The following is a 23508-nucleotide window of genomic DNA, read 5'->3' as shown; positions in this document are numbered from 1 at the left end:
TCGCTGTCAGAACCAAATATCTACCGAGTAGCAACGTATTTGGTCCGTTTCGAAACAGCTTTAGCACAAAGAGCTACAGGTTGCTACGTTAGCCTAGCTTCCTGAGCCGCAATAAAAGAAACAGCTAACTAAAGCGCAATAAAGCGATACTTGCAACCAGTCTGGGTGGCGACTTATCATTTTATTCGCTTGCTACCAACATATTTTATATAACTTTAAGCCAACAGATGACTGTTATTAACTTGACGCTACTCGTTTCATTCAACGCTAGCTAGCATCTACCGCTACTAGCAACTTAGCAGTTAGCAGCTAACGGTCTTCGCAGTCAGCGGTAACATTCACCTCCTCCGTCAGTTGTGTTTTGGTTTCGTCGACTGGAGGACACTCACGAAAAGTCTCACAAGCAGTTTGCACAAGTTTTTTTCCTTCGCATGGCTGTTCTCGGGACACCGGCTGCTCATCTGTTAACTGATGCTGGATTGTTTGTATCAAGGTGGCGACGTTTTACTGGAGGCGTCCAATCAGCATCTGTGTGCAGCAGTTTGCCTTATGGGAAATGTAGTTGTCTCCTTTTTGTTGCCTGCGTGTAAATGTATGCGCTACTATGTGAGCGTGTGTACCAAAGTAATATAGACCTATCGGCAAAAATATATTTTTCTTTTACAAACTAATCCGCTGGGATTTTTCAGTGTATTTTAAATTTGGAATATTTTTTTATTCCGTGGGCCAAACCAAGTTATTATTTCAGCATGAATTATTTTATAGCCTGTTGGTTGTAGCCCTCATTTATTCCAACAAGCCTGTCTTGTAGCAAGTCTAAGTACAAAAATCCTTTATTTACTTCTTATTTATCCCCCACCATTAGCCCTCTGCCGAGCTGGCTTCCCGCTTATATGCGCTCAAACCGCGCTACCGCCTCCCTGCTCCTTCCAGCGCACAAAACGCTTCACCTCCTTTGCGGTCTCCCTCAGCAAAGCTCACGCTTCCCTGAACAGCATGCAATTCAGTTTTCCTCCTGTTCCCTCGCAGTTGCTTCTCCGAAAAGTCAATCATCTCCAGCTGCTGTTATCACACTCTAAATTCGGTCGATTTCTTAGCTTTTTGCTGTTTTTTTATGGAGGGTCACTCTCTTGGCATGTTCGATTATAAACAAGCAGGTGCTCGGTGCAACATCATTCCTGGGTGTTTGGATTGGAACAATAATAAGCTTCAGGTACGTTGACTCATTTTCTAACGGGGGTATAGTAGATGTTTAGCTTATATGATATATATTGTTGGCTACCAGGCCTACCAGTTTGTTATATTTGTTTTGGCAAGCTAAGAAAGTCCCAGCTACCTGGAGAATTGACCAAGGCTCGACGTGACTCCAAATAATTAAAGAATATTTTCTTTTAAAGTCGCTGCTTTGCGTAATGGTTTGTTAAGGACGTGTTGAGAAGAAGCCCACACAGCCTAAAACAAAATATACATAATAAAAATCTATTGTCTGAATACAAATTTAGGGCACGGAGATAACCCTGGCAGTATATATCTGCACATATGCACATTTGTACTGCCGATTTTTTTTTCTTTATTTGGAAAAATACAAATAGCTCAGCATCATTCGTTGGTTCATTAAAATAAAAAATGATTAGGTATTTATACTAACAATATAACATGCTATATTTATGTTTATTGGTGTTAGTGCAATCAGTGTCAGTGTTTTACAAAGAGATAACACCCAAAGATACGTCAATAACGACTGCCTCATCCCTAGAATATGAAATATTTCATTTGCGTCTAAGGAGGATCGACTCAAACTATTTTTAAATTAATTTCTTCTCAGTTGGGACTGTATATTTTCTTGCACAAAATGGCCCTTGGGAGGGCAGTGTGTGTGTGTGTGTGTGTGTGTGTGTGTGTGTGTATATATATATATATATATATGTATATGTGTGTGTGTGTGTTGTCATAGGTGCCGTATCCCGGGAGTGGAGACACAAAGTAGACAGGTGAATTTCACAAACGTCAAGGTGTGTGAGGAAAGAACGAGCAGAGGCCGCGCGTAACAGAAGGAGCACAGGCGTCTATAGGCCTCGATGTAAACAAATATTGAAAAGGAGGAGAATGTGTAAATAAATATTACATTAAGTAAAATAAAGTGAATAAATATTACATTCAAAAGCCTTTATTCGAATGGATGGATGAATCAAATCACAGCGATTCGTTTTTATTTTAAAGAACTGCAGGGACAGTCCTGGTATTTTTCGTTTTTAAGGCCTTTAGTCTGTATTTTCCTCGGGGCTAAGTGTTTAGCTTTTAGTTTAGTGTTTTTAACTTTTATTAAGCTACAAGAATTTAAACCAGAAGACTTGAGCGTGTGGTTCGTATCACAGAGCGATAAATACGACGCTTTGGCCTTGGAGATAGATTATTATCTACCGAGATAAAACAAGACGTTCCTTCTCCCGTGTCCATGTGGATCCCCAGTTATCTGGTCTTCTGTGTCCAGTTTAGAGAACATGTCCCGCTGTCTTTCTCCTGCTCGTCCTGCGGTGACTCTTTGTCGCTGCGGCCCTGCTGGACGAGATGGGAATTAGAGCCGGTTTCTGCGGCGGCAGCCACCTCGGGAACAGCGGGAACCTGCTTTATAGCCCCAGAGTCTGTTGGAAGGAGGAAAACTGGCCTTTGTTCAACAGTCATATCACTGTCCGTGTTTACTAAGCTGCATATCTTAAATCGATTCAGGACAAAGTGAGAAGACTGTTATGGAGCAATTGGGTTAGGATATAAGGATCGCTTTATCAATTTGGAGGAAAAGTCCTATATAGCCTCCTGGAGCCAAATCACATCCACCACTTTCAGCATTCATGACTTATGTGCATCTTTAAAGCCATGCACCTTTGCCACAGTTTCTCTAGTGCAGTCCTTCAGAGGGTTACTAAGGAGATATGACGCTGCTGTGGTGCGCAACCGTGAACAAGTTCTAGTAAACTCTGGTACGACCCGACAGGATGTGGTTCTGAACTATTAATAGTAGTAGAACATCAAACTGAAGACTAGACTGGCACCATGAACGTGTCTTTAACAGCTTTGCGCGGTAGGCATGTGCTGCGTTTGGTTTTCTGTTTATGTGACAAAGTGCTCGAAGTATTTTGACTCTAAACGTCAGGAAGAGGCTCTGACGTTCCCCACGCAGGTACAGTTTCACAGTCGAGGATCGTGCCTGTGTCATGCGCTCTGTAGAAATAGACCTTACAGAAGAGCAGGTTTTCAAAAGTAGGATGGAGTTTGGGTTAAATAATCCACATTTACTTCCACAGCAGCTTTTATCTGCCACGGTAACTCCACAGCAGCTGGACGCGTTTAGGTCAGCAGCAGCCCACAGGCTGTGTTATTTTGAGACGTGATGTTTGGGACTTTGTGGAGGGGAAGGAAGCTTCGCCTCGGAGTGAGACGGTGATGAGGCTGGCAGGTCTGGGCACGCCCAGGCTCCCTGGCACCCCGTGCCACCCTACTGGGACTACATTGGTGCGATCACACCTGGATGATGATGATGATGATGTGTGTGTGTGTGTGCAGTCTGCTTCTTCTCCCTTTTGAACAATGATGAAATTACAATGTAGACTATGGACTTAGATGTAACTAGTTTTACCGCAATTGTTTAATCTTATCTCGCATAATAATTTATTTACAGTACTTATTTATAAATACTGTGTTTATGTGCATGCTCGTGAATGTGTGTGTGTGTGTGCGTGTGTGTGTGCTCTGCAGACTGATCTGCCCCTCACCAGGCTGCCTATCTTCTAAGATGTCCCAGTCCACTGTAACAGAAGAAGTGGGCACCTTTGAGCACCTGTGGAGCTCCCTGTGAGTGTCAACATATTTTCCAGATCTGTGGAAAAATAAAACAAAACAGATTACAAAACACATGTGATCCTATTATCAGTTTATTTTTTAGAACATTATTCCTATTTTAACACTAATTCAGGGTGTTTTTTACTTTAATACTATAATTATGCAGTATAGCATGTAAGGGAGGGGCAGTGTGTTTTTCTGTGCTGGATTATATTTTGAAAACATTAAATATTTATTGGAGTGTCTGGTCTGCAGAAATAATAGAAACCATAAAACCCTGGTCAGTCGTTTGTGCATTATTTTTGATTATTTATGACTTTTGCACAGGAGAAACAACGAGCCTGTAAAAAGATGCAGGAATTGGTAGAATATGTGTTAAAAAATTAATTTTTTAGCAAAACTCTTCAAACATCACATTAATTGTAATCTTTAACAGTCTTTTTGGGAAATCCAATAGAATGTCTAGAGGTGAATAAAAATCTGGTAGTGTCCTAAGGCGTTTCTTTACTTGTATAAATATGGGGACTTTGTCTTCCTGTTAAAAAAACATTCAGTCCCATATTCTTAGTGACCAAGGTTTCACTTTAGCTGACTTTGTACAGTATTTTCCCTTTTAAAATATTCAGCGACGTTGCACGACAGCAACTTTGACATACAGACCCACTTACGGTGGGAGCTGTTTTTGTAAAAACCCCTTTTGGTCAACTAGTATTGATGGCTTTGTGTGTTCAAAGGGAGCCAGACAGCACCTACTTTGAGCTTCCCCCGGGCAGCCAGCCAGGTGAGCGGCCAGTGCCTTCCACCAGCACCCCAGGAAGCCATCGCAACGCTGCCGAGGTATCCATGGACGTCTACCACATGAGGGATATGAACGACAATGTGATGGTAGGAACATGACTTGCTTCAGTTTAGTCTGCATCTTTGAGGTCAGTCTTTGCTTTTTCTTTCAAGATGCAACTTACTTCGGTCCTGAAGAGCCTTTTTCCTCCTCAGTATTAGAGTTGATGGCTTTCCTGTGAACACACACACACACACACACACACACACACACACACACACACACATTCAAGCAGCTTTTCTTTTCCCATTTTCTTGTTTCTATCTGTTCGCTTTTTCCCTCCAGTGTTGAGGAAATTCCCTCCTATGTAGATTCCCTCTCCTCTGCAGCCTTTTCCCTCTCTATCTCCCTGCTGAGGAGCCCATTGGGACCATGAGGTGTTGTGTGCTGGGCTAATTAAAACCCGAGCCAGGATCCCTTGCTGCTCTACTACAGAACCATCTGTAGGCTGGGGTGTGTGTGTGTGTGTGTGTGTGTGTGTGTGTGTGTGTGTGTGTGTGTGTGTGTGTGTGTGTGTGTGTGTGTGTGTGTGTGTGTGTGTGTGTGTGTGCGTGCGTGTGCGTGTGTGCGTGTGTGTATTAACAAACATGCACATATGTTTGCAGGTGTATGCACCTGCACGTTTTTGTTGCTAGATGGAAACTTCATCTCCACAGAAAGAACTATGAATGAGGATAAACAGTTTTCAGCTTGACCCCCCTGAATGAAAAGAATTTAACTGCTAAAAAAAAAAAAAAGATCCCACATGCCAACAAGGGAGAATGTGTTTTTTCTATTCATGGTCAGTTTAAAAGATTTTGCAGGACCACACTAACATGTAGGTGTGTGGGGCACACTTGCCCACCCTGCCCTTCTCTGTCGTCCAAATCTGAAATCAGAATTCACTCTCAAACACACCTATGTTTCCTTCTCCCCCTGATCTGCAATATTGGTAGGATCTAATCTTGAGGAGGGCAAGCCTGAGCCTGCCTGGCCCGTTAATGAATAGTCATGATGGGAAAAAAGGGGGCGGAGTGAGGATTTGTTGTTAGATGCGAGGCAAGTTGAGAAGGCCCAGTCAAGCAAGGGAAACAAGTGGAAGTGAAGAGAGACAGGATATCTCCTGCATCCTCCATCATGTCCAGTTCTACAGAGGGGCTAGCTGACCACAGAGAACTCGGCTCCTACAGTCACACCTGACCACAGTCGAGTGTTAAGTCCTATGAGAGCTGGGCCATAGAGACATCAGAGAAACACCCCATCTTATCTCACTGGAGCTGTGAGATGCTGTGTAGTGTGGTAAGTGGACAAGAGAAAATTGTTTCTGTTCTGGTGTATTCTGGACTTTATGTTTGGAAATGGTGTCTCGCTGGTCTAATAGTGGAGATGGCTAATGCATCGCAGGGCAGAAACGTGGGCAGAACCTCTTGTATTACAGTGATGAGCTCAGCTCTGTGTCTGATTGGTGGCAGTCAAAGAGATGAGGGAGTGAGCTTGTTTCCTTATGACTAATGATGTAGTTTGAGAACGAGTTCATGTTTGAGCATCAGGCCTGTCTTCTCTTGGAGGTTTTCATGCCTAAAGGCCATAGTTACCTGAGTTTAAGGAATGTTTTTAAGAATGAATCAGAACCATCTGATTTGGTTCTGACCTATTTAGGTTGGTGTGATCACTTCACAGATTCACTCTGATTCATTTGGAAAGATGGATGGTGGCACAGGCCCCTGAAACTCTGACAGTAGTAGCTTTTTTTTTTTATCAGTTTTAAATCTCATTTATTTTCCTGTGATTATAAAGTGTTTTTAATCTATATCTATATGTCTAAATATAGATATAGATACAGATGTAGATATATGCTCTACAGGTTGGACCTCTTGTTGATGAATGGTATATCCCGCTCCTCCATGTTGCCAAACATTCCCAACAGGGGGCAACCTTTGCACACACCTAATCCTCACCACTATTTAATATCATTAGACAACAGTGCCATTCATTTATGCTGCCTGACTTTTCATTTTGGTGATTCTGAAGTAGTTTCTTCATTTTAACAGGGTCGCATGGTCGTATGTGAGTCTGTGCTTTTAAATAAAACAACATGCTTCAGTTTAATGCGGGGCTGTAACCAGAGGTCATTAGTGGAGTGACACTCTATTATCCTCACTCTATTATATTTCACTCATCTTGACAAGTGGAGGTTGTTGTGGCTAACTTATCTACGTTTCTAAATGTTCGGAGCTCTGCTTTGAATGGCAGCTACCTGGTTGGCTGCCCACAGGGGACATCAGATGCTGTTGGGATGGGAAGTTTAAACACTTATACAGACTAACACACACACACACACACACAGAGAGAGAGAGAGAGAGAGAGAGTGAGAGAGAGTGAGTGGAGGTTTTAACTCTGTTTCAACTTGTTTCAGATCAAGTTTGGGTATTAAGACCAAGCACACCTGTGAGTGCATGAGTCTGTGTGACAGTGTGTCTGTTGACACATACCCCTGGGCTTACCTTGTGCCTATAAAACCCCACTGACAATACCTGTTGGAAGACGATTTCAAAGGTTGCAAACAGTCAGATATTATGGGGAGAACAGAATGACTCTTTTATACGTCCATTATGAGAAAAGCACATCACAAAATGAGAGCGCAGGAGGATTGAAAAGGTAAACGTTAGTCGTAAAGCTTCAAGGGGCTTTACAAACTGTGCTGCTCTGTCCTCAGATCAGATAAGGATCCCCCACCTCCAAAAAAATGTTATGTACTGAATAAATAACCCACATGAACAGTCAAGCTGAAAACATTATAGACGTTATAGAAGAACAAGATCTGGGAGGACATCGAGCAGCTTCCAGGTTCCAGCAAAGTCTCGGGCAGAGGACGAACTGCACAAACTCACTAGAGGCTAAACCCAAGTATTCCGTTTACACATCCAGGATTAGGAAACAAACAAACAACAGGAGAGAGACAAGGGCAGCATGAACAGAAAGGGAGAGGCATAGGCAAGGTGGAGTGTGGGTGCCCTGGAGCACAAAGACCCAGATCCAACACATCTAAGAATGAGGCTGTGACAGGCAGAGGACAGAGGTCAGAGAACCTGAGTGGAAAAACAAGGACAGGGAGGAGAGAACATGGAGAAGAGAGAGACATCAGCACGGCATGGATGCTTGGGTCCCTCTAGTTCATGTGAAAAGGACCATAAGGAATTTAATGGTTAAAGACATCAAACAAGTCACACAAGGAAAAAGTAAATACACTCAGCCTCTATAAAAACCTATAAAACAGGTCGTTTTTCCTGAATTTCCCTGAATAAACAAGTGATTAGTTGTTTTGAACCCGGTTGGTTCCCATATGACGGTTTGTGTTGGGGATTTAACAAAAGTGTCCAGCAGTGTTGAAGAGTCTGTTTTTTTATATACAGTAGAGTGTGTGGTGGTGTTGCAGGGTCTGACCCTTGAACTCTTGGTGTTTTATGCGCCCCCCCCCCCTTCTCTCTCTCTCTCTCTCTCTCTCTCTCCCTCTCTCTCCTTTCCCTCAGACCAGACAGTGTTTACTTAGGGCAGGCCTTCACAAGGTGTTTTGGAGCGTGTGTGTACATGCGCCCCGGCATTGCCTTCTATGTCCGGGCATGCCATAATTAGAACATCGTACCATTTTTTGGGTTCCCATCCCGCTTTCCCTCTCTCCGTCTCTCCCCTCTTCTCAGTCTATCGTTTCTCTCTCCTCCACAACAGTCCTCACCTTTCTCCCTGTCCTGGCTCTACATGTGTCTGAGAGTGGTGTGTCCACTGATGCACATCTCGCTTGAACTCTGTGGTTAGACTATGGTCCTGCCCTCTCCTTGGTTTGCTATGCTTGGACATTTCTGAATGAAGAGTTGACAAATGAGACCAAAGCATTAGAGGATGTACTACGTGAAAAAGAAGGTAAATGTTTAGTTTTCTTCTTGGAATTGCATGTGGACTGTATGTGTGTGTGTGTGTGTGTGTGTGTGTGTGTGTGTGTGTGTGTGTGTGTGTAACACTTTGACTACTGTATCTCAGTGTGAAGGTTGGGTCAGGGTCAGTCATTTGACACACACATGGGATAAATCTGGCATCTTCAAAAACGTAAGTTGTTTCTAACATGTGGTTTTCTCTTGTTATCCTGCTGAACTTTTTTATGAAATGTTAACTGGTTGTTAAAAAAAGTAAATGACTTGATGAGTAGAAGGTGAGGAGGTAGACTTACTGATCACTTGTGTCTTCTGATCCTTCTGTTTATTGCCTAGTCCTGAGAGGGAATCAACAAATGGCTGATGGGAAACAAAAAAAAAAAAAAAGTGACATGGGCTATAAATGAGTTTCACACTGGTTTCTCCGTTTGTGAACATTATTAACATTAAACCTGACAAGTGCGTCACCACAGGCATCTCGATGCAACAGTTCGACAGGGGAGGAACGGCAAGCAATTAGACAGCACGCTATGTTTTACAACTCACCTCATATAGCCCCAAGGAGGCTACTGTGGGGATCTGACTGCAGCTGCCACCCACCTACACACACACACACACACACACACACACACACACACACACACACACACACACGTCTACCTTCCTGAGCTTGTGTCAGTTCTATCACCTGTCATGGTTAATTCACATAGACATCACACAAAAAGTACTCAGTGTTGATGGTTGGACATCTACAGTTTTACATGTACCCACACAAAGTAGACACACACACACACACACACACACTCAAATCTCCCTTCCCAGTGTAATTCGACCTCCCTTTAAGCATGCGAGCCCCTGTCTCTCCAGCACCTCTACCTGTGTCCTAGCTCTGCCTCTCTCATCCCTCCCCTCTTTGCCTCCCTCATGCTCTTCCCTCTTCTTGTCTTTTCCCAGTCCCAGTACAACTTGCTCAGCAGCAGCATGGAGAGCCTGGGGAGCCGTGCGACATCCGCCAGCCCCTACAGCTCCGAAAACGCCTCCTCATCTGCCGTGCCCACCCCCTCTCCCTACTCCCAGCCCAACTCCACCTTTGAGGGCCTGTCGCCTGCCCCGGCCATCCCCTCCAACACGGACTACCCTGGGCCGCATGCTTTCCAGGTGTCCTTCCAGCAGTCCAGCACTGCCAAGTCTGCCACTTGGACCGTGAGTACACATTTTCTTGGAGTGCATTGTGTGTATCTGTGTGCTCAAGTGGTGCTTCTCTGTCTCTTATCTTTTTTTTCTGTGATTCTGGCCCTTTGTCTTGCTGACTAACTTTCTTATAACACACGTATAAACATGCACACAAAGGAACTCTTTCACATGCACGCACTCAAGCCAGCACATATCCAGGTGTGTCGTATCCAAGAGAAAGCGGTGCATCATTCAGTGATTCACCTTGTCCTGTACTCACCTCTATATCCAGGCAACGAAGAAGGTCTGGTAGATGGCTGAGATATGTTCATGTGTGTTTTTGGTCAAGTTTTTTTTTTTTTTTTTTTTTATCCAAACCTTTACAGTAAAACAGTGTTTGTTTTTTTTTAAAATTACATTTTGGCTTCGGTGGCCATTTTACCTTAGAAAGCACGTGGTTCAATATTAATTTGAGAGGTTAATAATAGATTCACCTACAGTATCACTCAGTTTGTTACAGGCTATTCTGGGTTATGGACACTGAGTGTAAAGTAAGTTTAAGAATTGTTGCATCATAAATTGCTTCACTATATGAGATCAATGTGTCAGTGATCAATACATTTGTAATAATGCATTCGTATAGTAATTATATGAATATTTGGAAAGGCTGGTCCTGTTTGTTCCCCTCAAACAGAACGCCCACATTCTGAAAAGATGCTTTTCTTAGTTTGGAAACGATCACAACACATTTACATGTACTTCAAATACCTAAGGGTAAAAATAGCTGCAGTAGTAGTACAGTTGGAGTATAATGCAGTACAAAACTAAAGAAAAGAATTTAGGTCAAGACCTTATGAGTACACACACAACTACCTTGTGAGGTGACGGTGGTGAGAGACAGGTGAAATGGGAGCTGTGTATTTTGTCATGACCTGATAAGAAGTCTCCTGCTAGAAAGGTGTCACCTCCGACTGTCACACAGTTGACCTCCCTGAAACAAGAAAAACTGCCTTCATACTGTGTGTGTGTGTGTTTGTGTGTGTGTGTGTGTGTGAGAGAGTGTGTGACCCGAGCATTTGGGCCTGTGAATGCCTCTGTGTGCTGAGGGGCTCCTCCACGGCTGTGTTTGCTGGATGAAACCATGCATGGTGGGTTTCTTTACTCTGCCCTCAGTGATGTAAGAAGATCCCCCTCTGGACAGTAGAGTGGTGGTCTTTGACCCGGTGCTTTTCTTCCTCCGTTCCTAACACATACTCATGGCCGTCGGCTCTGGCGCCTCAAGTTTCACCCTGTGCTCTTCCTAAAATATGTCTGTCATCTCTTTCCTCTCACCTTCGTTCTCTGACTCGGATCTTTCTCATGGCCAAACTACATGATCGGAAACCAAGAAAAAAAAAGTTAAAAACTAGTAGTTTGCATTACCTGAGAAATTACCACAATGAAATTAAATCAAGAAATATGGCAGAAGCCTGTTTTAACACCTTTGGTTTAATGAGTTAGCTCTGAAACCATCTGTTTGATTAATTTAGTTATTCAACACACATTCAAGTCATAGCATTCTGTTGGGGCATTACCTGGAAAATATTTAACACAACGTAAGATACAGAAGATCAGGCAGCAGAAAGAGAACAGAGGAAACCTGGGCTTATACAGATGAGCAGAACCATTATGGAAGAAGGATTTTAAAAAAGAGAGAGAGAGACCAGTTGAATGTCCATTTGGAGTTTAACATAATGTTTTGTTATTAGCTTCCATCATTAGCAAAACATGTCTGGTCCTAAAAGAGACTATATAATCCACATGTTAAAGTACACTACAGGTGTGCACTGAAGGTATCTGTGGCACCTACTAGTACATGCGAAGAATACAATTACTATTACTAGTAATAATAATAAAAACCGTTGTCCATATGTGTGTTTCAGGCTACGTTTAGGCTCAGTTGGAAAACCCTTTTTTAAATGCTACCATCACACTGGCAAGTCATTTTAGAAGTGATGGTCTTAAAATGAAAAGAGATTACAGTTAAGACTCTCAGAGCGAACATGATTCTGATAATGGAGGGGAATCCCCAAAAATAACACCAGGGTGCATGAGGATTTGTGTGCATGCACATGTGGGTGTACGCATTTATGCAAAATTAAAGTCTAAGGCCCAGGTCTGGACATGCTCGGAAAAAAAGGATGCCTATGTGGACCAGACTGAGTCACTGTTTGAAAGAAAGAGTTAACAGTCTGATTTCTTATGGCCTCAGGCAGCGGGGAATGCCGAACACCATAGGGGCATATTGACTATAATCAGGTACCTTGCTGCCCCTCTGTCTCCCACTAACAGTGGGTGGTATGCAGAGCTTTGGGAGATTATGAGGAAGGTAGTTGGCAAGTGATTCCGATTAATTCCCCACTTCTCAGCTTGTTGATTAAATGATTCCTGGGAGGTTAGGTTTGTGGCTGCACACAACTGGCTGCCAAGTCGTCCACATCTGCCTCACTATTCAAAGGAACAACAGAACAGATGAGAACAGACACAATTCTTTTTTTCTATTACGTTTCCACATACAGTTAAGTCTATCCAAGCCCATACTGTCTTACCAAGACACCATGCATTAGTGACAGTAGCTCAGAAACTCTGCGTTCTCTTGCCCCTTCAAGACGATTCCTTGGCTTGGACGCAGACAAGTGTCACCACAGCTGGAAATTAGATCTAGCACCTCAGCATTGTCAAATAATAAGGCCTCTTTCCATACACACTCCAGCTTTAGTTTATGTATGTGTGTGTGTGTGTGTGTGTGCACATGCATACAATAATATGCGGCAGGAGTGGGAGGGGGTGTGATGCGGCGTGGGTGCAGGCTCGAGCATGCACTGCACAGCGGCTTGTCAGAAGTTGCTCTTCCCAGCTATTAGCTTCTCTCTGTTAGGACGCAGGTCCCAACACGCCCTGCACAATGCATCCTTCCCCACCTTCCCTCATGCATCATCCGCGGCCACATCATCATCGTCGGCCTTCCTGCCAAGCATCAGATCTGGGAAAACACACTCAATAACATTTTCACACAGATTTCGGTGCTCTGGTGTGTTTTATCAGCAACAATGTGCCAGCACATTCCTGAAGCTAATAAGTACGTGAGTTTTTGTGACTCCGGCCAACTTATACTTTAAACACAAGTGCTTTTATATCACCCAGCAGATAAAGTGTGTAAAAAAGAGCCTTCACGTAGCATAACTAGTTTCATCCCTGCACAATAGGGTACATTGTCCGGCATCCGCACTAGTTGGGAAATGAGGTGGACTGTGGGACGTCATTAATCCAGGATACTAATATGTCCAGTATTGTGTCCCATAACACTGGGTAAGACTGTCTATATGCTGTCTGGTCTACAAGACCGGAGCTTTACAGTCTCTATGGACTGTGCCAGTGTTGTAGCTGGATCCTAGTGAGCACAGTGAAGTTAATGTGAAGTTATTCAACTTGACAGTGGGTACAGATGGGTTTTTTTTTTTAATATCTTAATTAGACTGAATTTTTCCCCTAATCGTCACAAATGATTGTGGTAAAAAATGAGCTGGAACATCAAAAAGCATGTTATTGCTTATGCAAATCATCAGTTATTCCTGCGTTAGATCTTTAACTAGAGAAGAGACAGTGGCTGATGTTTAAAAAATAATGTCCAAAGGTCATTACATCTTTTCCTATTTTGCAAAAACTGACAAGCAGCAATTCTGACATCAAAATAAAAAAAGTAGTGGGAGTTTGTGCAACACTCTACATTAAAGTGAATCCAGTGTAATTACAGACTTCACAGAAATTCAGCTGAGGCTGTGTGGATAGGTGCAGCATGCATACTGTCTATACTGTCGGTCAGTGGTGTGTGTGTCTGTGTGTATGCATACAGTAAATGTATTATTTGGACAGTTAAGCGAATTTGCGGCGGGCAAGCCGTTGCTTGTGCATATCGATGACGATCTGGCAATTATCACCCTGTCTCCAGGAGCCTGTCAGGACCTGCCTGCACTGGTCCACAGTGTAGAGGCAGAGATGGGTAAGTGGGTGAATGAGAGGATGGATAGAAGGATGGATGGAGAAACTGATCATTGCAATTGCAATGAATTAGGCAAGTGACCGATTTTTTTTTTTTGTAGTGTGGTAGTGTAGAGTCAGGATGTCTCCACATGTTTTCAACACTTTGTAGCTTATAATATGCACAAACAGCATTTTTACCTTCTGTTATGGTCCTAAAAAAAACACCACATGGAGATAAGCTCACATATTTTTGTGTGTGTGTGTGTTAATAATGGCTTAATATTAATATTAATTAATAGAAATCCATCCACCCATGCATTATTTATACCACTTACCCTTTAGAGGATTACAAGGGGGCTGGAGCCAATCCCAGCTGACTTTGGACAGGAAGTAGGGTACATCCTGGACAGGCTGCCAGTCGATCGAGGGGCTTGTCAGAATGACATGAAGTAGAAACAGGTGAAAACATAAACCTAAGAGATGATGTAAGTCAGCAAAGATAAATGGTTTGAGTGTATTTGTGTGGCACAGACCTTTGAGAGGTTTCTACACTAGTGATGTTGGGTATTACTGATATAGTCACTGTGCCTGGCTCCTTTCTGTGGTGCTGCTGGCTAAAAGAAATAAAACCACTTCCCGTGCTCCTGTATTCAAATACTAAAGGTTGGTTAATATTCTCTCTGCTTTCCAACACCATTACGACAAACCACCAGATCAGTTTTCGAGATGTGATAAATGCAGCAGGAAAAGTCCCCGGGCTGGTAAATAAGAAGTGTGCCTGATTGATGAATCTCAAAAAATTATTTATTCATGGTATGGGCAGGCTGTTGAGACTTGTCAGGGAAAGCTAGGTGGGAAAAGGTAATGTGCGCTGGTTTTCGTTGGCTCAGGGCTAAGGGTGTGTGTGATTGCGAGGGGCTTAGTAAGGATGTCACAACAAGGAATCCAAGAGGTTGTTGGTGTAGGATCGACTGCTTCCCAGCCGCCTTTGGGCTACAGGCTGTCTGGCGGGTGAATCAAATCTGAGTCTGATGATTAGTGGGGAAAGTACATTTAAAGATTTTTGCTGATGTTTTAAGCAATAGAAACATGGATAGTATAAAAATCAGTAACATGCAGAGTGATCAATGTCCAGGAAGCCAAACAAAAAATTCCTACATGGTGAGAAGAAATTGGTTTAGAAACAAAAGGCAGGAAAAAGAAGAAAAGTCTTTTTCAAAAGGACTTTATGAGGAGAAGAATTAGACTGAAGCCTCTGAGGTTTCCCATCCCATAATGCAGCAGTAATATGTTTTTACACCATACCCTCTCCTGTAAAACTGGTGCTATGCCACCGTGCATCACAAAATCTACTGTGGGTGAGGGACGGATCATATTTGGGTAACAGGCCTGGTTAACGTGGGTGTTCATGGTTTAAGTCAAACACTAAAAACTATTCTATTGAACTTTCCTAAAGTTTGCCCCATATCCCACATGCTTTGATAGATTTTCCAAAGTTAAACTGAAAATGATGCTGGGAAATCGCCCCTGATGCCCTGGTGTTGAATAAGAGACTAACCAGTCAGGTCCGAGTGCGGCCATTCATCCAACTCTCTCTTTCCATATTTTCTGTTTCTCTGTGTGTTGTTTCATGTAACAAAAAGGAAAATGTTTTAATTCCTCCTGTGCAGTGTAGTAGCTATTGAGATGCATGTACCGTGTTCCTACCATAGGGGGCGCTGTTGCATTTATAATCAAGCCCACTGCAGCAAGTCCACACAGGACAAACTAGTCCACACAGGACAAACTGACAACCGTCTTCTCAGATTTTTTTTTTTTTTCAGGAAGGTCCCACTTTAATTTCCATGGGGAAGATTTTTGAGATTTCCTGATTGTGTCGGGACATGTTAAAGCTTTCCCATCCCTTGTCCCAGTGTCTCTGGATGCATCTGAGCAGGAATGAACACACACACACACACACACATGCATGTGCATGTGTAAATGCTCATCAACTGACAGACTTTAACACAGCTCAGCACATTCTCATTCAGCTTTCCTGTCGTGAAATTCCTGCATCAGATGGTTTTATGGTTTTCGTTTCCTTCGTTGTTTCTCAGCAGGTTCTCACACACAGACATAATCATTTTTTCCAGTCTAGTTTTTTTTTTTTTTTTAAATATGCTCTTTTCCTCTGCAGCTTCTTATATTACGACACTCAAATCCACTGTGCTGGATAATAATCATTTATTCGTTCTAATAATACCCTTACAACACAAACTAACGTCCTCCGGTCCTGATTTTATGTGACAATTACAGTGTCCTGCGGTCCGCCCCTACTATTTTAAAATCATATTATAACCCAGCTTTTTATTAGTGTGATTTAAAACACTTCTGCTGCGCTGATAATATATTGGCTCACATCTAATGTTATTTCACTTTTCAACAGTGGAACATTATTTTTCCCATGATTAACTTTCCCTTTTCCCTCCTTAGTTTTATTTATATCTACTTCCTAAGAGGAATCTGTCATAAACTGAATTTTGCATAATGTTGATCAAAGATGTAAATATAAAGAACTCAGTATTTGCTTGATAACTAATGGATGTGAGTCTTTAGGAACACTTAGGTAGTTTCATCTTAACGCAGCATTAGTTATGCATTTTGTTGTGGAAACCAGGATGTTGATTGGGATGTTTGACAAATAGTCAAAGTCCATTTATCAGCTCACTGACCTGAGTCTCTCTGGACATGTGTGTGTTTTCCCACCCAGTACTCTCCCTTGCTGAAGAAGCTCTACTGTCAGATTGCAAAGACATGTCCAATCCAGATCAAGTTGTCGTCCTCTCCTCCACATGGCAGCATCATCAGAGCCATGCCCGTCTACAAGAAGGCGGAGCACGTTACGGAAGTGGTCAAACGCTGCCCCAATCACGAACTAGGACGAGACTTCAATGATGGTAATCACAGTCAACGCACACTAATCATAACTTATACTGGGATTTTGCCTCAGAGCCCAAAGTTTTTGTTTTTTTTTTTAAACCTTTAATAAAGAAAATTATCTGGTGTCTGCTGCTTTGCCTCACCTACTGTGTCTTCACTTTACCTCCATCGTTCTCTCCACAGGTCAAGCAGCCCCAGCCAGTCACCTGATCCGAGTGGAGGGGAACAATCTCTGCCAGTACGTCGATGATCCTGTCACCGGCCGACAGAGCGTCTTCGTCCCCTATGAGGCTCCGCAGGTTGGTTGTTCATCAGCTTCTGTGTATCACACAGACAAGCAAAGCATATTAGAAACCACAGGTGCTTGATTTGAAACTTCAAATGTCAGACATGATCTATATTTATGTTCATTCATTCTCATTTATTTTCATTTTTCCATCATTAAACCTGTCAGTTAAAAAAAAAAGGTGGATAAGGCCGATGGTAGAACATAGAAAAAGGTTTTGATAAAAATTAAAAGGTGGATTACACAAATGCTTACATTACACATTAATATGTAAAAAGTACCTAATATTTTCTGATATTTGAGTATTTTATACAAAGCACAGAGGGGATGAGCCATGTTCATTCCAACGAAACCTCAGTAAGGTATTCCAGAGGAAAAGCATTTATAAATAAAGATCCCGGGCATGTACGAACAAGCACAAGAGTGAGAAATCATCATGTCTGTGATTACACCTGAGGAGCGAAATAAGAAGCACACTAGCCTTGGCTCACGTCAAGGTGCGTTACAACAGCACCCTCTGGTGGGGGACGGGTCACATTTAGCATCAAAGTTCAGCTTTTGCTTGTGTGCAGATCAAAAGTGTTTGAACCACAAAAACCCTGAAGTTTCCTCACAAGGCCCAGATGGAACGAGTCAGAAAAAATTTGTATTCTGCTTTAGGACTGATTTTATTTTTTTAAATCATGAGAAGATCAAAACGTAGATAATTAGACTGATGATACCCATACATTTAAATTGTTAGAAAAAAAACAACAAATTTGGTCATTTCATTGTTTTGTGTTGCAGGTGGGGACTGAGTTTACCACCATCCTATACAACTTCATGTGTAACAGCAGCTGTGTGGGCGGCATGAACAGAAGACCCATCCTCATCATCATCACTTTGGAGACCAGGGAGTAAGTCTGCAATTCATAATCACACACACACACAAGAAGTTCCAACAAGGTACTTCATTTCATTTTAGCAACCAACTCTCAGCCCTTTGACCTCTGCTTCATTTTAAGGCTTATTTTGTATTTTCAGGCTTTATTTTAAGGCTTTATTTGTTATTTTAAGGCTTTATTTTAAGACTTACTTGCTGATTGTTTGAGGTATATTATTTTAAACATGTTTCCATCGTAAAGCACAATGACCAATCGACAGTTCAAAGGGAAGTGTAGAATGTACTATATTATTTATCTAAATAATAAGTACTACTTCTACTACTACACATTTTAATATTCGGTGCCATTTACCATGATGCCATTGTCTAGTGTGAGAGAGTGCAGTGCAATGACGCACAAAGCTGAATAATAAAAACACTCGAGTTAGTAAGTTAGAGAGTATTGATATTTCCCATCATCTCTGCAGTGGTCAAGTGTTGGGGAGGAGGTCATTTGAAGGTCGGATATGTGCGTGTCCGGGCCGAGACCGCAAAGCTGATGAGGACCACTTCAGAGAACAACAGGCCCTGAATGAGAGTGTGGCCAAAAATGGCAGTGCCAACAAGCGCAGTGAGTTGAAATTCTCAGGATGTGTGACATTTTATTTGTCAGTAAACACATCGTGAGATTGTGAGACGTGCTGGAAACCTGTTTGATGATAACTGTGTTTCTGTTGTCAGCAGACTTTAAACAGAGCCCACCAAATATTCCCAGTCCCAATATTAACATGAGGAAGAGGCGGCATGGAGAAGAAGAGATTTATTATATCCCTGTAAGACATTTTCCAGCACTTATTATAGACTTTCAGTTCTCATGTGAAATAATTCCATAAATTACAGCTCTTTACATTTGACTTAAAGGATGGGCTGGCCGGTCGTTATTCCCCGACTGATTTTATTGTCGCGTTGGGTTTAGGTCCGTGGTCGGGAGAACTTTGAGCTGCTGATGAAAATCAAAGACAGTCTGGAGCTGGTGGAGTTGGTGCCGCAGCCACTGGTGGAATCCTACAGACAGCAAACACAGCAGCAGCTGCTGCAGAGACCGTGAGTCCACAGCCCAGATACCTGCTCATACGACCGTGCACACACGTCCAACACGAACACAGAGTTTGCTTTGTAACTCATTTTGCTGCTAGAGGGAGGAAGTTAAAGCTATAAACTCAGAATAGACTGAAATAACTCCCACTGCAAATTAATTAAGTGTCTCTTTTCTGTCTAGGAGCCATATTGCTTCCCCCTCCCCCTACTCTCCACTGTCCAACATGAACAAGCTTCATGGTCCCGGAGGCCTCAGCAAATCACCCTCGGTCAACCAGCTGGTGGGGCAGCAGCCCCAGCAACACACCACTGCCCCCAACTCCATAGCTCATATGGGTGAGTGTCTGTGTCTGTGTCTGTGACTCAAGTCAAATGTGCCTGTTTGTCGTAAACCTGCCTGGTTGTGGCCACTGTACCGTTCTTGGCTTATTGTCTGCTCCTCATTTTACTGATCAAACCCTCCATTTCCCGCAGGTTCAAACATGCTCAACAGCCACCACATGCAGGCCAACGGTGATATGAACGGTGGCCACAGCAGTCACACTATAGTGTCAGCCTCCCACTGCAGCCCACCCCCTCCGTATAACCCTGACCCCAGCCTCGTCAGGTACCTCACCCTCCAATGACACTCCTATATTCTACTGTAAAAGACCAACAGACAATCAGATGCACTTGTCAGGTTAAATCATAGACAGTATATAAAGATGGACAACGTGGCATCACTTCCTGCCACGACGCAAACGTGAAGCCTAAATACTGCAAACACAAGAGCTGACGTCCTGCTTTTGTGACAAAATTGGCTTTGGATTTAGTGCAGTGGCAACCAAAGGTGAAGCTGCTGTATCAGGCCAGCAGTCTAAGGTTGTCAGCCTTCTGAAATACACCTGTATTTTATATAGTCAAATAACTTATTCACCACACGAGCAGAAAAATGACCACTTACACACAAATCAGCATGATAATACGTAACATGATGAAAACTGTTAGATTACTATGTGGTCTGGCTCATGTCCGATCAACTAACATAGAGACATGGACGGAGTTTATAACCTTGACTGCGAACAAGCCACCAGGGAGCAATTGGCCTCACTCCTGGGCGGTGGTCACGTCATCCATCTTTATATACAAGGCTATGGGTTAAAAACAAATGGGTGCCATGTCGATGCCAAAACATCAACTTTGTTTGGCCAAGTTCGTACAAATTTGGTCAAACTGTTTTGTTTTTGTTTTTTTTTTTTGTTGTTTTGAAAAGTTCCATTCTGCAGCAAAATGTGTCTAGATGGAACCGTGATACACAGACAGGTTTGCCACCATGACTGGTGCTGCAATGAAACTCCACTGGAGAATTGGCTGCATGGAAAACAAAAGCATAATCCATTGGATAATGAATAACACATGGTTACGTTTTAGAGGAACATTAACTGAGGTAATGTTACAGGTAGTGTTTAAGGTAAAAGTGCAAAACATATTTTCTTGTTTATATAAAAGCTGACCTGCCCTCAGTAGAATGAGCTGTGTCCAAACGTATCTGCTCAGTGTCTAAGTCAGATGTGTTGACGGGCATCAGCCGTGTTCAGCCAAGCAGCTTATTGGCTGCCATCACGTCATTACTGTGTGTCATACAGTTACATCTAACATCATTCACACTGTCACTGTGTACGCACGCTTCTTTTGCAATGCACTACAGCGTTTTTTGGGGTTTTTTTTTTTTCCAAAAGAAATTTCCATTGTTTACGTTCTATTTATTTTAAAACTGTTTTTTTTTTCCGTACTTTTCTACGCTATTGTGTCGATGCAGTCATTTTAATACTTGGACTTTGCTTTTGTAATTTTTAAGATTTTTTGATATGGCAGACTTTGTCTACCTTTTTGGTTTCTAGATGTTTTGTTCATTGTACAGTTAGATTGTACAGGTAGTTTCTTCTTTGAATATACTGTATGTTGCCAAAACCTTAACATTTTATGTATTTATAATAAAGGTTCTTCACCAAAGCAAAAATGGCCTAATGAATCATTAATCTAAATTCATACCTCCACCACATATATCAATCAAGATGTGTAGTTTCTACAATTGAGGCTAGACATGTGCCCTAATTATTTAAGTCAGTTTTGAAATATACTAAGACTAGTTTGATTAGACAGTGAGATAATGACACATAAATTATTGGGGGCTTTTCTCTTCAGCTCTGACTAAAAATAATTGCTGATCCTAATTAACAAGTTAGGATAATCTTTATTCGACTCAGGCACAGGTGCACTTCTCACCAGTGTTACTTAGTTGTTTCTTTATAAGTCCTATGTTTAGCTTTGTAGGTGTGGTTTAATGGCGGTCTAAGCAGCCCTGCTTTTCTCCCCATACAGTTTTCTAACCAGTCTGGGCTGTCAGAACTTCATTGAGTACTTCATGTCGCAAGGCTTCCAGTCTATCTACCATCTCCAGACTCTCTCCATGGAGGTAATCATTCTCTTCCTGCACTCAATTTCAAAATTATAATATTATTTTATGTGTGAAAGTAAAGAGTAGGGAACACACAAGAGTGAAACATAAATTAAAAAGTAAAAGTGTCCCAGAGAAAGGTATTTGAAGATGTCATGATGTAACCTGTGGGGTTTTTAATCGCCTGTGATTACAGAGATCAGTGTTTTCTCCCACGTTCTTCACTTCTCTAACGTCTAACTTCCTGCCTTCATCAGGATTTAAGTGCATTGAAAATACCAGAGCAGTCCCGCCTTGCCATCTGGAGAGGTCTGCAGGACATGAAACAAGGTGCTTCCCTCCAAATGCCTGCCTCAACTCATCACCATGACTATCACGGCCAGCAGCTTCTTCGCTCCAGTAGCAACATGGCCGCTTCTGCTATGGCAGCCATCGGGGCTGCCGGTGGGGAACTGCAACGTCAGCGCGTCATGGAGGCTGTGCACTTTCGGGTGCGCCACACCATCACCATCCCCAACAGGTCAGGTGTTGTTGGGACGTCAGGGATGGCGGCAGGCACCGATGAGTGGGCTGACTTTGGCTTTGACATGCCCGACTGCAAGGCGTCACGCAGCAAGCACTCCATCAAGGAGGAGTTCATGGAAAGTGACATTCACTGAGGCTGAATCTCGGGACTGTCTTGCCAAAGTTATTGTCAGCATCAGCCCATTTAAAGAGTTAAGACACGTAGATATGCTCTTAAAATGTTCTCTTTGATGTTGCTGTCATATTTTCAATTGATCCACCCAGAAGATTGACCAGGAGACGACACAATGGATGTCTCAGTTGTACGTCACAAACACCACTGTGACAATAACACTGTCGATGTTAAACGCACGTGGTCTGAACTGTGCTTTTTGGACTCTCATAAGTGCATGTTTAAAGAGCTATCCTGAAAAACGGTACATCACTTGGTTGCACTGTGCAATAATGCAAGAGAGATTTTTTTTTTTCTTTCTCCACCATCCACATAAAGTGCAGCAGTTCGCACAAATGTCAGAGTAGACATAACGCCGCTAGTTCTAACTTTGTTTTTGGATAGAGAAAATTATTTGACTTATTTATTGTTATTTCAATTTTCCTTCACCTGTATAAATGTATATACCACAGCTTGTAAATGTTTTGGACTAGTGGTTGAAAAAGGGTATTTAGATTCATAATGTTGTCTCTCCTGTTTGAACCAAATGTATAGAACTGAGTGGCAACTCAAACTCATAGTTTCGGGAACACATAGTCATGTATATGTGAATGGGAATATTCATGAGATAGCTTCTAGTTCAGTATGACCTTATTTCATTCTTTAAAATCTCTTTAATGGACTTTGGTATTAATAGCATGTATTCATGAAAACCCCTCAAAGTCAATGCATAATTTCCAAACTGTTGCATCCATTACTTTCTTGTTAAGTCAAAAGAAGCTCTGTGTCAGTCTACTTCTTGAAACATGTTTCCAAACAGCTGAAAGACAAAATGCAAACAGCAGTATTATGTATCAGTTGCAGGGATTTAATCAGAACTGTAATAACTATGATAAATTAAGAAAAGTATCCCTGCTTATCAAAACACTAGACAGGAGTAGCATTTTTGTCCTTTTCTATGTATCTTGGAAAACCTTGCAGGGCAAGGTCCTCATATATTGATTAGTGATTAGCTGTGTAGATTAGTCTTGTATCTTAATGTGACTTGTTTGTGGATATTTAATAGCAACATTCCAGTTTTTTTTTCCCCCAACTAGCAATTGATCATGGTGCAGTTCTATTATGGTGTCAGATTTGTTTCTAGTAAGTACTTGACCTTGTACCATTACAATAAAAACACACTTTCACCCACTAACCCCTGACTGATCAAAGAAAAAGCACCTTAATGCTTATAAAGTAGCCTAAATCATTTAGAATTATTTGCGCTTGTGATCAGTATTATTCATGACCATAATGTAAATAGAAACTCAGTGCTCTGTTTTGATATTCCTGGTAATTTTTGTCATTAGTTTTGTAAAGATTAATAAGATGGGTACCTATGTAACTATTGATGTTCACCTATATCCATTAGATCCTTTGAGTTCAGTGTTTTTTTTTTTTCTTCGACACATGGATAT

The 23508-nt window shown here is 42.1% G+C and overlaps 2 protein-coding genes and 2 long non-coding RNA genes across 9 annotated transcripts in view; 1 reads left to right on the top strand and 3 right to left on the bottom strand.

Annotated features, from left to right (window-relative positions):
• wrap73 (WD repeat containing, antisense to TP73) overlaps nucleotides 1-507 on the bottom strand; it is a 12593-nt gene extending 12086 nt beyond the window's left edge. The window contains exon 1 of one of the 2 annotated variants that reach the window (XM_026332838.1): nucleotides 343-507. The gene's annotated coding sequence lies outside the window, so the exon portion shown is untranslated. The remainder of the gene's footprint in view (nucleotides 1-342) is intronic. The other variant, XM_026332839.1, reaches the window with a different exon arrangement.
• tp73 (tumor protein p73) overlaps nucleotides 1-23419 on the top strand; it is a 24932-nt gene extending 1513 nt beyond the window's left edge. Inside the window, exons 1-14 of one of the 5 annotated variants that reach the window (XM_026332835.1) lie at nucleotides 1125-1213; nucleotides 3754-3849; nucleotides 4572-4722; nucleotides 9535-9783; nucleotides 16523-16709; nucleotides 16876-16991; nucleotides 17765-17874; nucleotides 18329-18471; nucleotides 18582-18673; nucleotides 18817-18944; nucleotides 19120-19274; nucleotides 19413-19545; nucleotides 21300-21393; nucleotides 21633-23419. In XM_026332835.1, the coding sequence (XP_026188620.1) occupies nucleotides 3791-3849; nucleotides 4572-4722; nucleotides 9535-9783; nucleotides 16523-16709; nucleotides 16876-16991; nucleotides 17765-17874; nucleotides 18329-18471; nucleotides 18582-18673; nucleotides 18817-18944; nucleotides 19120-19274; nucleotides 19413-19545; nucleotides 21300-21393; nucleotides 21633-22034 (2019 nt within the window). In that variant the 5' untranslated portion in view covers nucleotides 1125-1213; nucleotides 3754-3790 and the 3' untranslated portion in view covers nucleotides 22035-23419. Of the gene's footprint in view, nucleotides 1-1124; nucleotides 1214-3753; nucleotides 3850-4571; nucleotides 4723-8345; nucleotides 8573-9534; nucleotides 9784-16522; nucleotides 16710-16875; nucleotides 16992-17764; nucleotides 17875-18328; nucleotides 18472-18581; nucleotides 18674-18816; nucleotides 18945-19119; nucleotides 19275-19412; nucleotides 19546-21299; nucleotides 21394-21632 lie in introns of those variants that run through there. The other 4 variants (XM_026332834.2, XM_026332833.2, XM_026332837.1 and 1 more) reach the window with 4 other exon arrangements.
• LOC113145772 (uncharacterized) lies at nucleotides 3771-9418 on the bottom strand. The gene is made up of 6 exons (XR_003297269.2): nucleotides 9127-9418; nucleotides 8877-8940; nucleotides 6912-6976; nucleotides 4800-4850; nucleotides 4591-4688; nucleotides 3771-3874 (listed from the first exon to the last, which is right to left on the bottom strand). It is a non-coding gene; the product is annotated as an uncharacterized LOC113145772 (long non-coding RNA).
• The window catches only part of LOC113145771 (uncharacterized), a 32619-nt gene continuing 18887 nt past the window's right edge, over nucleotides 9777-23508 (bottom strand). Inside the window, exons 2-6 of the long non-coding RNA XR_003297267.2 lie at nucleotides 16856-17010; nucleotides 12553-16632; nucleotides 12342-12440; nucleotides 12056-12240; nucleotides 9777-11121 (exon numbers count right to left, since the gene is read on the bottom strand). This is a non-coding gene — a long non-coding RNA (uncharacterized LOC113145771). The remainder of the gene's footprint in view (nucleotides 11122-12055; nucleotides 12241-12341; nucleotides 12441-12552; nucleotides 16633-16855; nucleotides 17011-23508) is intronic.

The sequence above is a fragment of the Mastacembelus armatus genome, chromosome 7 (assembly GCF_900324485.2).
Source record: "Mastacembelus armatus chromosome 7, fMasArm1.2, whole genome shotgun sequence".
Taxonomy (NCBI): Eukaryota; Metazoa; Chordata; class Actinopteri; order Synbranchiformes; family Mastacembelidae; genus Mastacembelus; species Mastacembelus armatus.
Note: the sequence above shows the minus strand (reverse complement) of the source record. Positions and strands in the feature narration are given on the sequence as shown.